Below are 13,837 nucleotides of genomic sequence, written 5' to 3' on the forward strand. Positions count from 1 at the left end.
GAAGAAATGCCTCCTAATACCATGCTGAACAACCTCGCTCTAATTTTAAAACGTCGCATCATACTGAAGTTAGCCAGCAGAAGAAATAGGGAGAAAGTGAGGACTACAGATGCTGGAGATCAGAGTCAAATGTGTAGTGCTGGAAAAGAACAGCCAGTCAGGCAACATTCAAGGAGCAGGAGAATCAACATTGAGCATAAGCTCTTCATTCGGCCGGACCGGCTGTGCTTTTGCAGCACCACACGCCAGAGGAAATAGCTTTGTTCCAAATACTCAGTTTATTCTTCTTCTTTTTAACATAAATGTATCAATCATGTACAAGGATTGGTGAAAAAAGTAACAATCTTTATTTGAAGACTTTAAGCAGATAGGAGTTAGCTCAGAGGCCAAGTACGTTACATCTAACCTCAACTCCCACTGCTTTCAGATGGAATCATCACATCCCATCATGGTGAGTCGGGACTTTAAGAACTTTAAGATACACCTTCATGAAAAGGTTATGTCCCATTGTACCAAAAATATCCTCAAATTCTATTGCTATCAATACTTTGATTCAACCAACACTTCAATGCTTAATAAAAGATGTGTGCTGAAAAGGATAAGAACAGAAGTTAATTGACATGTAAAGGATGTCTACACATGGGAACAAAGTATATGAGAGAGTTCAAAATGAAGACTTGCACGAAGCCAAATTACCTTGGGTAATCCAACTGACTCCATTGCTCTGAGCCATTGCACTGTATTGTCTGTGTGTCGAAAATGTAGTCCAGAACGCTTTGATACAAAGAGGAAACAAAAAATTATTTTATTAATACAGTTATTATTTGAGCATTTGAACTCCAAATACATCCACGGTAATTCTTTTCATGTTTAATAATATTCATGAATGTGTGTACTTTATGAGCCCTGATCCAGCATGCTTCAAAGGCTTCAGCTTTCCTGTATCAGCCTTCAGAAAGAATCGAATGCACTAAAGTTCCCATTTTGACTATTTCAGCAAAATAACTTGCCATGTGCAATCATGTGATCATCATCATCATCAAACATTATCAGAACAACATTACACTGGAAATATATTAAACAACAAAGAACAGGTCAGTTCAAGCAGAAAAAGCAATATGTAGCTCATTGTGCATCAGGAACGAAATCATTTGCAATGCCTCTGCTAAACCGTGAAAAAGTAATATTTTTGTACAGTGGCTATGTGAGCTCTTTGGCCTGAATTAATTCTATTAAAAATGTTTAAGATGATTTACCAATTTGGATCAAAAACAGGTTAGAAAATGCCTTCAAAATAAAAAGGAGCAAATTTACACAAACGCTAGGAGAAGCTGCTGAAGACCTGGATTTACTGGTGGTTAAATGCAATCAACAAGACAAAATGTCCGAACTTAATGTATGGTCTTGTGACTATAATAAGTTTTACTTGATCAGCTATGATTCTTTGTGAACATTATCTGCCTACTTTTATTGCATTTTTTTCACTATTATTCAAAATCCTATGGCACTCTTTAATGAGAATGCAAAGCCTTGCTGTTTCACAACAGTAGCATTTGGTCTTATACAAAGCAACAGACAACACCTTAACCAAAGCCATTGATTTACAATGACTAGAATTTGCTAATATCAACCATTTATTCTGCGACTCAGTGGCCTTGATTCCCTACTTTTAGATGTACATTCAATTTCCTCTGTTCTTCTTTTCCCCCTCAGGATGCACAGCAAGATGTAGGCAACATTTGCCCAGCTTGGCTAGTAAATGAGAAGAGTTGAGTGGTTTCAGCAGTGAGCTGTGCCAAGACCCAGACAGCATTGGATGGGTGTTGGTGGGTGTAATGCTTCTGGATTTTTATGGCACTACAGTAGGGTTTCCCATACTTTTAACAGTATGGGAGTCATGGAATTTGTGTGCAAGGGCGTTGTGCTTGGTAATAGTTTTGAAAGGAAACTTGATATTTCACAGTCCTGAAACAGAAGGAGAAAAGTCTAGCATATATAACAAATGTCACAATGCATATAAACCAATATGTGGTTAGTTCAAACAAATAGTTGCTGCATTTTCAATACTTTGATGCAATAGATTTTTCAATTTCAAAGTCCTAAGTGCTTGGCTCAATTAATTTGTTTTGTATCATTGCTGCTAGGGAATGTGGATATCCTGTTGCTAACATTTATAAAACCTGCAAAGATTCATCACAAATGAAAGAGCTCAAAAGTATGCGATTAATGTTCCTTGCAAACTTTTAAATTAGATCTCATGTTTTGCACTTTTTCTTCCACTCCTGTGCAAGGGGACAGCTAACACAATACGAACTATAACTCAGAAAACAGATCTTTAATGAAGCCTGAAACAAAAAAAACAATGCAACACTGTAAACAGACAGCATTCAATCAAGGTATGTCCTGGAAAACATCAGTAAAACTCAAAAACATTGATTAAATTCACACACAAAATCATTTAGACAACAAAGAAATTGGAGATGATTGAAGTTGGGCCAGAATTCTATATTGTTGTATGCTAAGAAGCTCTATCACTTGTAATAGTAAATAAGTAGTATTCTTACAAAGTTCCACTTGCTACGCTCCTGTTTGAGGGGAGATGCAAATTTTGCTTCAGCGAGCCATTGCACCCTGATTTAAACAGTCTTCAAGTAGTGCCTTGGTAGAGCTGAAAATGTGTTGCTGCAAAAGCGCAGCAGGTCAGGCAGCATCCAAGGAACAGGAGAATCGACGTTTCGGGCATCAGCCCTTCCTCAGGAATGAGGAAAGTGTGCCCAGCAGGCTAAGATAAAAGGTAGGGAGGAGGCACTTGGGGGAGGGGCGTTGGAAATGCGATAGGTGGAAGGAGGTTAAGGTGAGGGTGATAGGCCGGAGTGGGGGTGGGGGCAGAGAGGTCAGGAAGAAGATTGCAGGTTAGGAAGGTGGTGCTGAGTTCGAGGGATTTGACTGAGACAAGGTGGGGGGAGGGGAAAATGAGGAAACTAGAGAAATCTGAGTTCATCCCTTGTGGTTGGAGGGTTCCTAGGCGGAAGATGAGGTGCTCTTCCTCCAGCCATCGTATTGCTATGGTCTGGCGATGGAGGAGACCAAGGACCTGCATGTCCTTTGTGGAGTGGGAAGGGGAGTTGAAGTGTTGAGCCACGGGATGGTTGGGTTGGTTGGTCCGGGTGTCCCAGAAGCATTTTCTGAAACATTCCGCAAGTAGGCGGCCTGTCTCCCCAATATAGGGGAGGCCACATCGGGTGCACCGGATGCAGTAAATGGTGTGTGTGGAGGTGCAGGTGAATTTGTGGCGGATATGGAAGGATCCCTTGGGGCCTTGGAGGAAAGTAAAGGGGGGAGGTGTGGGCGCAAGTTTTGCATTTCTTGCGGTTGCAGGGGAAAGTGCCAGGAGTGGAGGTTGGGTTGGTGGAGGGTGTGGACCTGACAAGGGAGTCACGGAGGGAGTGGTCTTATCGGAACGCTGATAGGGGAGGGGAGGGAAATATATCCCTGGTGGTGGGGTCCTTGTTAGAGGTTGAGCTAACACCTCAGACATGCTTAAAAATGCAGCTACTGTTGGAAACAGACTGTGATTAACAGCACTGTTGCCTTACTAAGCACTCAGTTTTATTTCACTTTGAGGTAGGTAAGGGTTGTTCAGTTCTGTCAGATTGGCTTTCTGGCCCCAATATTTGAATCTAAGTACATAGTGCAGATTCAGGAACATCTCCTTTCCATTGCAGTTTCTGACTTTTATGAAAGATTTCTTTAGCTCAGTTTGGGCTGCAGAACCATAAGTTTGAGTTCTCGCATGACAGGAACTTGGAAAATTTCTGCTCTGCCTTATTTCACATAAAACTGAAAACAAGAATGACTGAATTATGCAACTGTTTTTGACTGTCAATATAATGTTGCATTAATTTTATTGTTAAGGCTATGGTAGAGACTTCAAAACTCAGACACTGGGATTATGGTAGATGTGAATAAGGAAATGGCAAGCATTGGAGAACCAAATAAAAGCATTATTTTAATACAGAAAAAATGCAGAAAACTGCAACACAGAAATTTGGGGGTACTTGTGCACGAAACACAAAAAGCTAGCACAGAGATGCAGCGGGTAATCAGGAAGATTTCAAAGTGTGTGGGGGGGGGGGGGGGGTTTGGAATATAAAAGTAGTGAAGTCTTACTGCAACTGTACAAGGTGCTGGTCAGACTATGTCTGAAGTCCTTCAGCCTAATTCCCTAAGTCACTCAAATGCCACCATAATATTTCAATCTGCATGAAAACAGGACAAATCAGATGGGGCAAAGGTGACACTGAAAGTAAATTTCTGAAGTGCATCAAGGATTCATCGTTAGAGCATTATATTGCAGGACCTACCCGGGAACAGGCTATATTTCAAATCTCGTAATTTGTCATTAAGTAAGAAATTTCATAATTCAAGATCCTCTTGGGGGGTAGTGATCACAACATTGTCGAATTTCAAATTCAGTTTGAGGGAAAACAACTCGGGTCTCAAACTAGTGTCCTTAACTTAAATAAGGGCAATGAAAGAAATGTGAAGAAAGAGTTGGCTAAAGCTGGCTGGGAAAATAGATGAAGGAGAAAGTCTATGGTTGGACAGTGGCAGGCATTAAAGAAAATATTTCATAATGCTCAGCAAAGATATATTCTTGTCTCAATGAGAAGGATAAATCTGCAATTAACAAAGGTGGTCAAGGAGAACCTCCACTAAAACATTCAAAGCAGCAAAATATAACAGCAGCCAGAGGAATAGGAATCTTTTTTGGAACCAGCAGTGGATGACTAAAAATCTCAAAAAGCGTTTGAGAACTGATTATGAAAGTTAATTAAGAAATAAACATAAGCTTCTACAGGTACATAAAAACAAACACAGTAGCTAAATGTTTGGTGGGTGCAACTGAGAACATATAACCGATAACCAAGAACAGGGAAATGGCAGATAACTTAAAAAAACTAATACTTTACATCAGTCTTAATGATGGAGAACACAAACATCCCAAAGACAAGCATGTTGCAAATGGGAAGAAAAATCTTCAATCAGTCCTATCAAGAGAAGCAGAGATTCTGACCAACTACTGGGATTAAAGGCAAACTATTTATGATGACCTACATCTAAAGATTTTAAAGAGTGTAGAGGCACTGGTTGAAGCATTCCAGAAATCAATGGATTCCGAAGGGTTTCAGCAAATTAGAAAATTGCAAACACGACATCCATGTGCAAGGGAGGAAGGAAGACAAAAAACAGGAAACTCTAGGCCAGTTAGCCTAACACATGTCATTGGGAAAATGCTTAAATCTATTATTAAGGAAGAAATGAGACATTTCAAAAAGCTGAACATAATTAAAAAGAGAAATCACATTTTGTGAAACAGAAATGTCATTTTACAAATTTCCCAGAGTTCTGAGAGGATTTAGCAAGCAAAGTTGATAAAGGGGAAGCAGCAGAGATAATGTATTGGGACTTTCAGAAGACTATTGATAAGGTAACACATAAAAGGCTATTGCACAAGGTAGGAACTCATAATACTGGACGTAATGTATGAGCATGGATGAGTATTGGTGAATACACACAAGGCAGAATCAGGATTAATGGGTCTTCTTCAGGTTGGAAGTTACAAATAGTGGAGTTGCACAAGGATAGCCCTAGGGCCACTTTTTAAAAAAACTATTGACATTCATAACCTACAGGAAGTAGCAGACTGTAAACTATTTAAGTCCCACATGAATGATTCATTTCAGCCTCTTGAGGTCCCATCATTACAGGTTTCATCTCACCTTCATTCTATTTAATTTATTCCATGCGATATCAAGAAATAGTTGAAGGGCTCAATACTGCAATGGTTATATGCCATTACAACACTGCAGCAATAGTATTGAAGATTGTGCATTGGAATTAGCCACACCTCTAGCCAAGCATCTCCAGCACAATTAGAACATAAGCATTTACCAAACAAGGAAAATACCCCAAGTATGTTCTGCCCATGAAACAAAGATCAAAACTATCCTGGCCTATTCTTGCCCCATTAGTCTATCCTCATTCATCTGTAAAATGATAGGAGGGGTTGTCGACAACTACTCAAAAACAAGCTGCTCCTAGATGCTCAGCTTGGGTTCTGACATGTGCTCTCAACTCCTGACCTCATTACAGTTTTAGTTCAAACATGGACAAAAGAGCTGAATTCCGGAGGGGAGGTAAGAGTGACTGCCCTTGACATCAAGCAGGACTTGACAGGATGTGGCAGAGGTGTCCTCACAAAATTGGACTCAATGGGAATCGAAGAAACTCCACTGCTGATTAGTCATACTTGGCACAGAGGAAGCTGGCTGAGATTGTTGGAAATAAATCATCTCAGTTCCAGGACATTTCTGCAGCATTGCAATGTACACATGAGGACATCAATGTCCATTTATATACAAGTCTGCAATCTTAAGCAGTAACCACCAACCTACAACAACCAATCAACTCAAATCAGATCAACAAATGGAGGATAACCAAGTGTTTTCTTCGTAAGCCTGTTAAACTGAAGAAAGCCACACCAACCATTGTTTCAAATGTTAACTTCTTTTGTCAAAATTACCCTCAAGAAGTAACTGTCTGAAGCCTTGAGAAAACTGTACTTTGGAAAAGGTTACTCATTGAACTGGAAAACAGCTCAGCATGATCATAAGCCAGTTAGTAATGGAGGTTTAATTCAAAGTGACACCGGATCTTAAATGGGTACTGTTTTTTTCAAAACATGCAGGGCAAGGCATTCTTTCCTTGCAAAAGCAACAAAGTGAACTGAAACAGCTGGTCATCACATCACTTGGTATTGGTATTTCCTTCAATGACCCTTCACAAATTTCATGTCGATAACAATTCATTTTGCTGTTTAATACATGAATGGGAGGAAGAAAAAAAACTAACAAGCAGCATCTAAACTTGAATTACGCACGTTTAAGGCTGTAAATCAAGCATTACTAATGCATCATTGAGCAAGGACCTGGCAGAAATTTGCAGGATAAGCAACAGGTTAACTTGGTGCAGTGAGTACAAAGTGCTTGATTACACTTCAGAATTTGAAAGAAAAACAGAATTCAAGATGCTTGCATTAAAATACATTTGCAATTGCAATGGAGACCTGAAGGGCAGAGCTAAATGTACTACATAAGCAAAACATACCAAGACTTTATCAAATTTAATTTCTGTCTGGAAATAACCTCAACTACGTCACTGAATGTCCACAACAAATGGTTTCAAAGCACCTAGTTTTCATTTTGAAAAGGGATGGCTGGTTGAGAAGTAAAATAAAAAGGGAAAAGAGAAACAGATTTCAGACAATGTTAACAGCTACATGACATGGACAACAAAGATGACTGGCTAAACAATTTGTCAAAACTTTCCAAAGAAGGGTCATTTGCTGAGGCATTGAAAGGTTGACAACGTTAATGGAGCCATGCCTACAAAAATATCTTTGAGAGAATAGGAAAGGTTTGGAGGGATATAGGCTAAACACAGGCAAATGGGACTAGTTTAGTTGGGGAAGCTTGATCGGCATGGATGAGTTGGACCACAGGGTCCAAAGTTTGGGAGAAGATTTGTAGCTCGGGTGCTCGTTGTTGTGGTTCTGTTCGCAGAGCTGGGAATTTGTGTTGCAAACGTTTCGTCCCCTGTCTAGGTGACATCCTCAGTGCTTGGGAGCCTCCTGTGAAGCGCTTCTGTGATGTTTCCTCCGGCATTTATAGTGGCTTGTCTCTGCCGCTTCCGGTTGTCAGTTCCAGCTGTCCGCTGCAGTGGCCGGTATATTGGGTCCAGGTGGATGTGTTTGTTGATAGAGTCTGTGGATGAGTGCCATGCCTCTAGGAATTCCCTGGCTGTTCTCGGTTTGGCTTGCCCTATTATAGCCAGGGAATTCCTAGAGGAGGCTCCCAAGCCCTGAGGATGTCACCTAGACAGGGGATGAAATGTTTGCAACACAAATTCCCAGCTCGGCGAACAGAACCACAACAACGAGCACTTGAGCTACAAATCTTCTCCCAAACTTTGGACCCTTTGGTCCAACACATCAACCTGGACCCAATATACCGGCCACTGCAGCGGACAGCTGGAACTGACAACCGGAAGCGGCAGAGACAGGCCACTATAAATGCCGGAGGAAACATCACAGAAGCGCTTCACAGGAGGCTCCCAAGCACTGAGAATGTCACCTAGACAGGGGACGAAACGTTTGCAACACAAATTCCCAGCTCGGCGAACAGAACCACAACACCAAAGGGTCTGTTTCCGTGCTGTATGACTCTTTGGTTCTGAGAGCAGAAGCTCAGGGAGGCCAGGCACACACAAAGACTCCAAAAGAACATGAGTACAGAGAGAGCACTAAAATGTACAGAAGAGACTAAAAGCACAGTACACTACCAGCCACTACTTCCTTCCTTACACCTAACCATGGTATCATGGATGAAGTGCCAACATTGTCTACACATAACGCTAGTTCTGTGCCTCAGTCTCCCTGAACATACTTCAATTTGAGAACCATCATAAAATAACAGTTGCTCAGATGTACTGTGATATCTTTTTGACATATAATGACAAACTATTCAAGTACCTTGAATCTTGTTTGTTCGATGTCATAGATCTTTCTGTCAGAGACCAATTTAGGAGCGAAGAACTTTGCAAGTTTGAGAAGATAAACACCATTTCTCAACCCTTCTTCAAGCTCTGTGGTAGGGGGCAATTCTTCATGCAAACATGTTTCCATCCATCTGAAAAGAATGAAATTACAATTGATTGAGAAACTTGGAAATCTAATAAAACTTCTTTCAAATATTTCATTTAGATTTAATGAACATTCATACATTAATCTTCCTAAATAACTTGACTACATAAAAGTCAGAAATCACATGACATCAGGTTATAATCCAACAGGTTTATCTGGAATCACAAGCTTTTGAAACGTAACCCCTTCATCGGGTGAAGTGAGAGGGAAGCACACAGAACATGGAGTTCATAGGCAGAGAAATCAAAACATCATACAAATGATGCGAATAGAGTGTCAAATAATAAGTCTCTGCAGGTGACCAAGGATGTTAGATGGTGTAAGTAAAGTGTCAATAGCTGAATAACAAACGAAGGGATGACCTATAATCTGATTAAATGAGGCAGCGAGACAATTACAAAGACTTAAAAATAAGGTGGTGCTGGAGACAATCTAAAACGACTGGAATAACATGGAACCAACACAGAAGCTGCTGGAAAAATCCAGCAGGTCTGGCAGCATCTGTGAAGAAAAAACCAGAGGAAAGATCACCGGACCCAAAACGTTAACTCTTTCTCTTCACAGATGCCACCAGACCCATTGTTACGGTCTTCCTTACTGTCCCGTTTGGACACTATAATCTTGATAAATTGTTATGGTCTCTCTACCTTAATCATTTTGTTCAGGTTTGGATTACTTATTATTTTGATTAGATCCTTGGCATGCAAAACTTATATCTATCATGTCATTCCAGTCGGATGAAAAACCAAAGAACTGCTGAGGCTGTAAATTAGGAGTGAGGGCGGGGGTTGCTGAAGGGGGTGCAGTGGGTCTGGCAGTCTGGCTCTGCAGCACAGTTAACATTTTGGGTCCGGTGACTCTTCCTCAGGTTTTTCTTCACAGACGCTGCTGCACCTGCTGGGCTTTTCCAGCGGCTTCTCGGTTTGTTCCATGTTATTCCAGTCATTTGGTTTGTCTCCAGCACCACCTTATTCTTAATTTTTTGCAATTATCTCTCAACCTCATTTAATCAGATTATAGATTATCCCTTTGGCTGTTGTTCAACTATTGACACTTTACTCACATCGTCTAACACCCTTGGTGATTTGACACTGCATTCACACCATTTGTATGCTGCTTTTCACCTCTCTTCCCTAATCTGATCAGAATTCTGTAAGGAAATACCAAGTACTATGGATAATGCAGAACTACTGGATGTACTTAATTTAGATTTCTAGAAGATATTTGATAATGTGCCACAAAGATTATTGCAGAAAACAAAACCTCACGATGCAGGGGATAAAATACTAGCTTGGATAGAAGACTTGGTGACATGAAGCAGGGAGTTAGCATAAATAGGTCTGTTGGCAAGACATAATGAATGGTAATCCACAAGGATCAAGACCTCAACCACTCAATTTATATAACTGACTTGGATGAAGGGATGTTATATACAGATGCGAAATTTGCTACTGACACAAAGAAAGCCAGAAAGGAAGTTGTCAAGGAGGTAATAAGGAGGCTACAAAAAGATAGATAGTGATGGATGAAATGGGTGCAAAAAAACCTGACAGAATACAAGGTGGGAAAATGTAAAATAATTTGTTTCAATAGGAACAATAAGTATGAATCTAAATGGCAAGAGGTTGTAGACCTCGGAGATGCAGCAGGATCGAGAAGCTTTAGTACATAAATTGTAGAATCTAATATGCAGGTACAGATATCTACCTCTGCCTGAAATAAAATCAATGACCCTGCCTCCACTGCCTTCTGAAGCAGAGAGTTTCAAACACACAATTGTCGAAGAGAAATTATCTAATTTTGGTCTTAAAAGCGTGAAGCTTTTTTTAAAAAAGCATTAGCCTCCTAGTTCTGGGACTCACCCAGAAAAGCAAATATAATTTCCAGTTTCCTTTCATTAATGCTATTCGGGATCTCATACACTTCAATCAAGTCACCTTTGACTGTTCCAAATTCTAGTGGAAACCAGCTGAGCCTGTCTCATTTCAGAGAGCAACTGAATAGACCTCCTCTGAACCAATGCATTTATACTGAGAAAATAAATAAGGAACATTTGAGATGTGGTCTCATCAGTGTTCTGATAACTGAAGCAAAATACTGTATTTTTATGGTTTGGGAGAAGATTTGTAGCTCGGGTGCTCATTGTTGTGGTTCTGTTTGCCGAGCTGGGAATTTGTGTTGCAGACGTTTTGTCCCCTGTCTAGGTGACATCCTCAGTGCTCGGGAGCCTCCTGTGAAGCGCTTCTGCGATGTTTCCTCCGGCATTTATAGTGGCTTGTCTCTGCCACTTCCGGTTGTCCGGCTGACAACCGGAAGCGGCAGATACATATCACGATAAATGCCTGAGGAAACATCGCAGAAGCGCTTCACAGGAGGCTCCCAAGCACTGAGGATGTCACCTAGACAGGGGACAAAACGTCTGCAATACAAATTCCCAGCTCGGCGAACAGAACCACGACACTACTTTTATATTCAATGCTTTTCCTAATAAAGTATAGCATTCCATGAGCTTTCATAATTACCTGCTGAGCCTAGATACTAATCTTTTGTGATTCATTCACTGGACCTCCCAAACCTTAGAATTTTTCAGCAATACTCTGCTTCCTTTATTTTTCCTGCCAACTAAATAACTTCATATTATTACATGTTATACTGCATGTGCCAAATCTTTGCTTAGTCAATCAACCTATCAATATATGCTTGCAATTTCCTTGTGACCTCTTCACATCGTACTTTCTTACCTGCGTGCTTAACTATCATACCTTCACTTCCCTCATCATGAAAGCAAATGGGCAGGTGCCCCAGTAGTTAGAAAGGTGGATAGTACACTTACCTCATGGCAAGGGGATTTGTGCTCAGCAGCAGGGATGTCTTACTATAGTTATATAGGGCCTTGGTACGACTACATCAAGACAGGCTTGTGCAGTTTTGGTCTCTCTCTATGAAAGGATACACTTGCCACAGAAAGACTGCAGTGGAGGTGCACTAGATTGAGGGTGGCAGGACCATCGCATGAGGAGAAACTGGCTTGACTGGGTCAGTATTCAGAGTCAAAAAGTGTGGTGCTGGAAAAACACAGCTCGTCAGACAGCATCAGAGGAACAGGAGAGTCAACATTTTGAGCATAAGCTCTTCATCAGGAACAGCTTATGCTTGAAATGTCAACTCTCCTGCTCCTCAGATTCTGCGTGACTGGCTGTGCTTTTCCAGTGCTACACTTGACTCTGATCTTCAGCATCTGCAGTCCTCACTTTCTCCTGGGTCAGTAATCATTAGCATTTAGAAAGGTGGAAAGGAATCGGATTGAAATGTATAAAATTCTAACAGGACTAGACAAAATAGGGATGCTACTACTGGTTGTGCAGCTGAGAACAAGGTGCCACTGTATCAAGAAACAGAGTAGTTCATTTAGGCCATTCCCAAGATGAGGAAAAATTTCTTGACTCAAAGGGCGGGGAATTTTTGAATTCTCTCCGCCAGAAAAGTGTGGAGGCCAAATTGTTGAATATACTCATGAAAAAGATGGATACATTTTTAGATATTAAAGGCATCAAGGGGTATAGGAAGAAAGCTAGAGAGCAGTGAGTTCAAGACTCAGCCATGATCATATTGAGCGATGGAGCAGATTAAAAGGGCTGAATGGCCTACTGCTGTTTCTAGTTTCTATGTCACCTGATGACACAGTCAATAACACCTTCCACCATTATGCTGACAATCCCAACAGTAGGCCAACATGGTGCTAATCAGTCAGATTGGATTATTCCTGCTTATAATGCATAGGTCATATCTGGGCAATTTGTCACATGCTCAGATAAATGATGATGTTGTTGCAGTTCAACAACAATTTGACTAAGAGCATGGCTAGTTCTGAAGTAAAAGTCTTCAGGACTACTGCTGGGATGCTGTCATGGCCTTATTGTCCCTTGCCTTCACTGAATTGGCAGCTAACACGTGATACAGGAAATATCTGGGGAAGGCAGAAGCCAACTTGGCATTTCTGGTCAAACATGCTTGCAAACACTTCAGCTTAGTCTTTTGCGCTGATGTCAATGGAGTCTCCCCCCGGGTTAGTGGTTTCATAGCCCAACACAATTCATTAATGGATGTGGCAGGAATACTAAGTAGAGCATTACTCTGATTTGTTTGATGCAGAATCACTTTGCTCCAATAATTGCATTCTGCCATCACTAACTACCATTCCTTTAGTTTTTATTGTACAACATTAAAAATATTCCATTTGAATACAAGGATATGTTGCATGCACAACAGTCCAAAGTTTACCAAAGGGTTTTTCTAATAATGTGGCTCTCGAGGAAAATAAAAGCAAGCCATTATTTCCAATATATGTTCTCCAATCTCAATTAGAAGATTCTGCCTTCCATTTCTCTGGAAATATCTATGTCACAAATGTTTTGCAGGACTTGGGTTGCAATGAAGTTAATTTTGATGTTTTTGAATATCTTTGTAAACAGTGTTACATCTATATCAGTATTCCACTGGGAAATTTGCTTCTAGCCATATTTATTTTCTTTATAGGATTAAATAATCATTAGTATAATACCTGAAACAGAAGTTGGAACTTGCCAGTGTTAGACATTGAGGGAATCAGCTATAACTGTGCATTACACACTCCAATAATACATTGTTGCAAAAGAAAGAAAGGTAAATGAAATCATCAGCTTGTGCATGGTTTAAGTGACCAACATGAATTAATCATGTACAAAATAAGCATCTGCAGTGGCAACACATGTAGGACATAACAAAAAGTTCTGTAATTTATTAACTTAAAATTGCCATTTTAAGAATTTTAATTTGGTCCTAAGTTTCACTTCAAGAAATAGCATGGTGAGGAGTCAATCACAGCACCAAGAATCCAACATTTATCCTGTCCCTCAAACCGAATACGTGAGCGTCTTGACCCCCAGAGCTAAAGTTCTGCATGGAGGCAGAACTCTGAATGAGAAAGAGCTTAAGGATTCACAAGTTAACAGTCCTTCAGCCATGCACATCTATGTAGTGATCATCATGCTCCTGTACAACTGGAAAGGCTAGAAGCATATCAAAAGGAATTTG

General features: G+C 40.5%; 1 protein-coding gene across 2 annotated transcripts in view; it reads right to left on the bottom strand.

Moving 5' to 3' along the window:
* iqgap2 (IQ motif containing GTPase activating protein 2) overlaps positions 1-13,837 on the bottom strand; it is a 349,836-nt gene that overhangs the window by 190,977 nt on the left and 145,022 nt on the right. For both annotated transcript variants that reach the window (XM_072547695.1, XM_072547705.1), the window contains 2 exons: positions 8,594-8,750; positions 697-774 (listed from right to left, as the gene is read on the bottom strand). In XM_072547695.1, the coding sequence (XP_072403796.1) occupies positions 697-774; positions 8,594-8,750 (235 nt within the window). The remainder of the gene's footprint in view (positions 1-696; positions 775-8,593; positions 8,751-13,837) is intronic.

The sequence above is a fragment of the Chiloscyllium punctatum genome, chromosome 2 (genome assembly GCF_047496795.1).
Source record: "Chiloscyllium punctatum isolate Juve2018m chromosome 2, sChiPun1.3, whole genome shotgun sequence".
Classification (NCBI taxonomy): domain Eukaryota; kingdom Metazoa; phylum Chordata; class Chondrichthyes; order Orectolobiformes; family Hemiscylliidae; genus Chiloscyllium; species Chiloscyllium punctatum.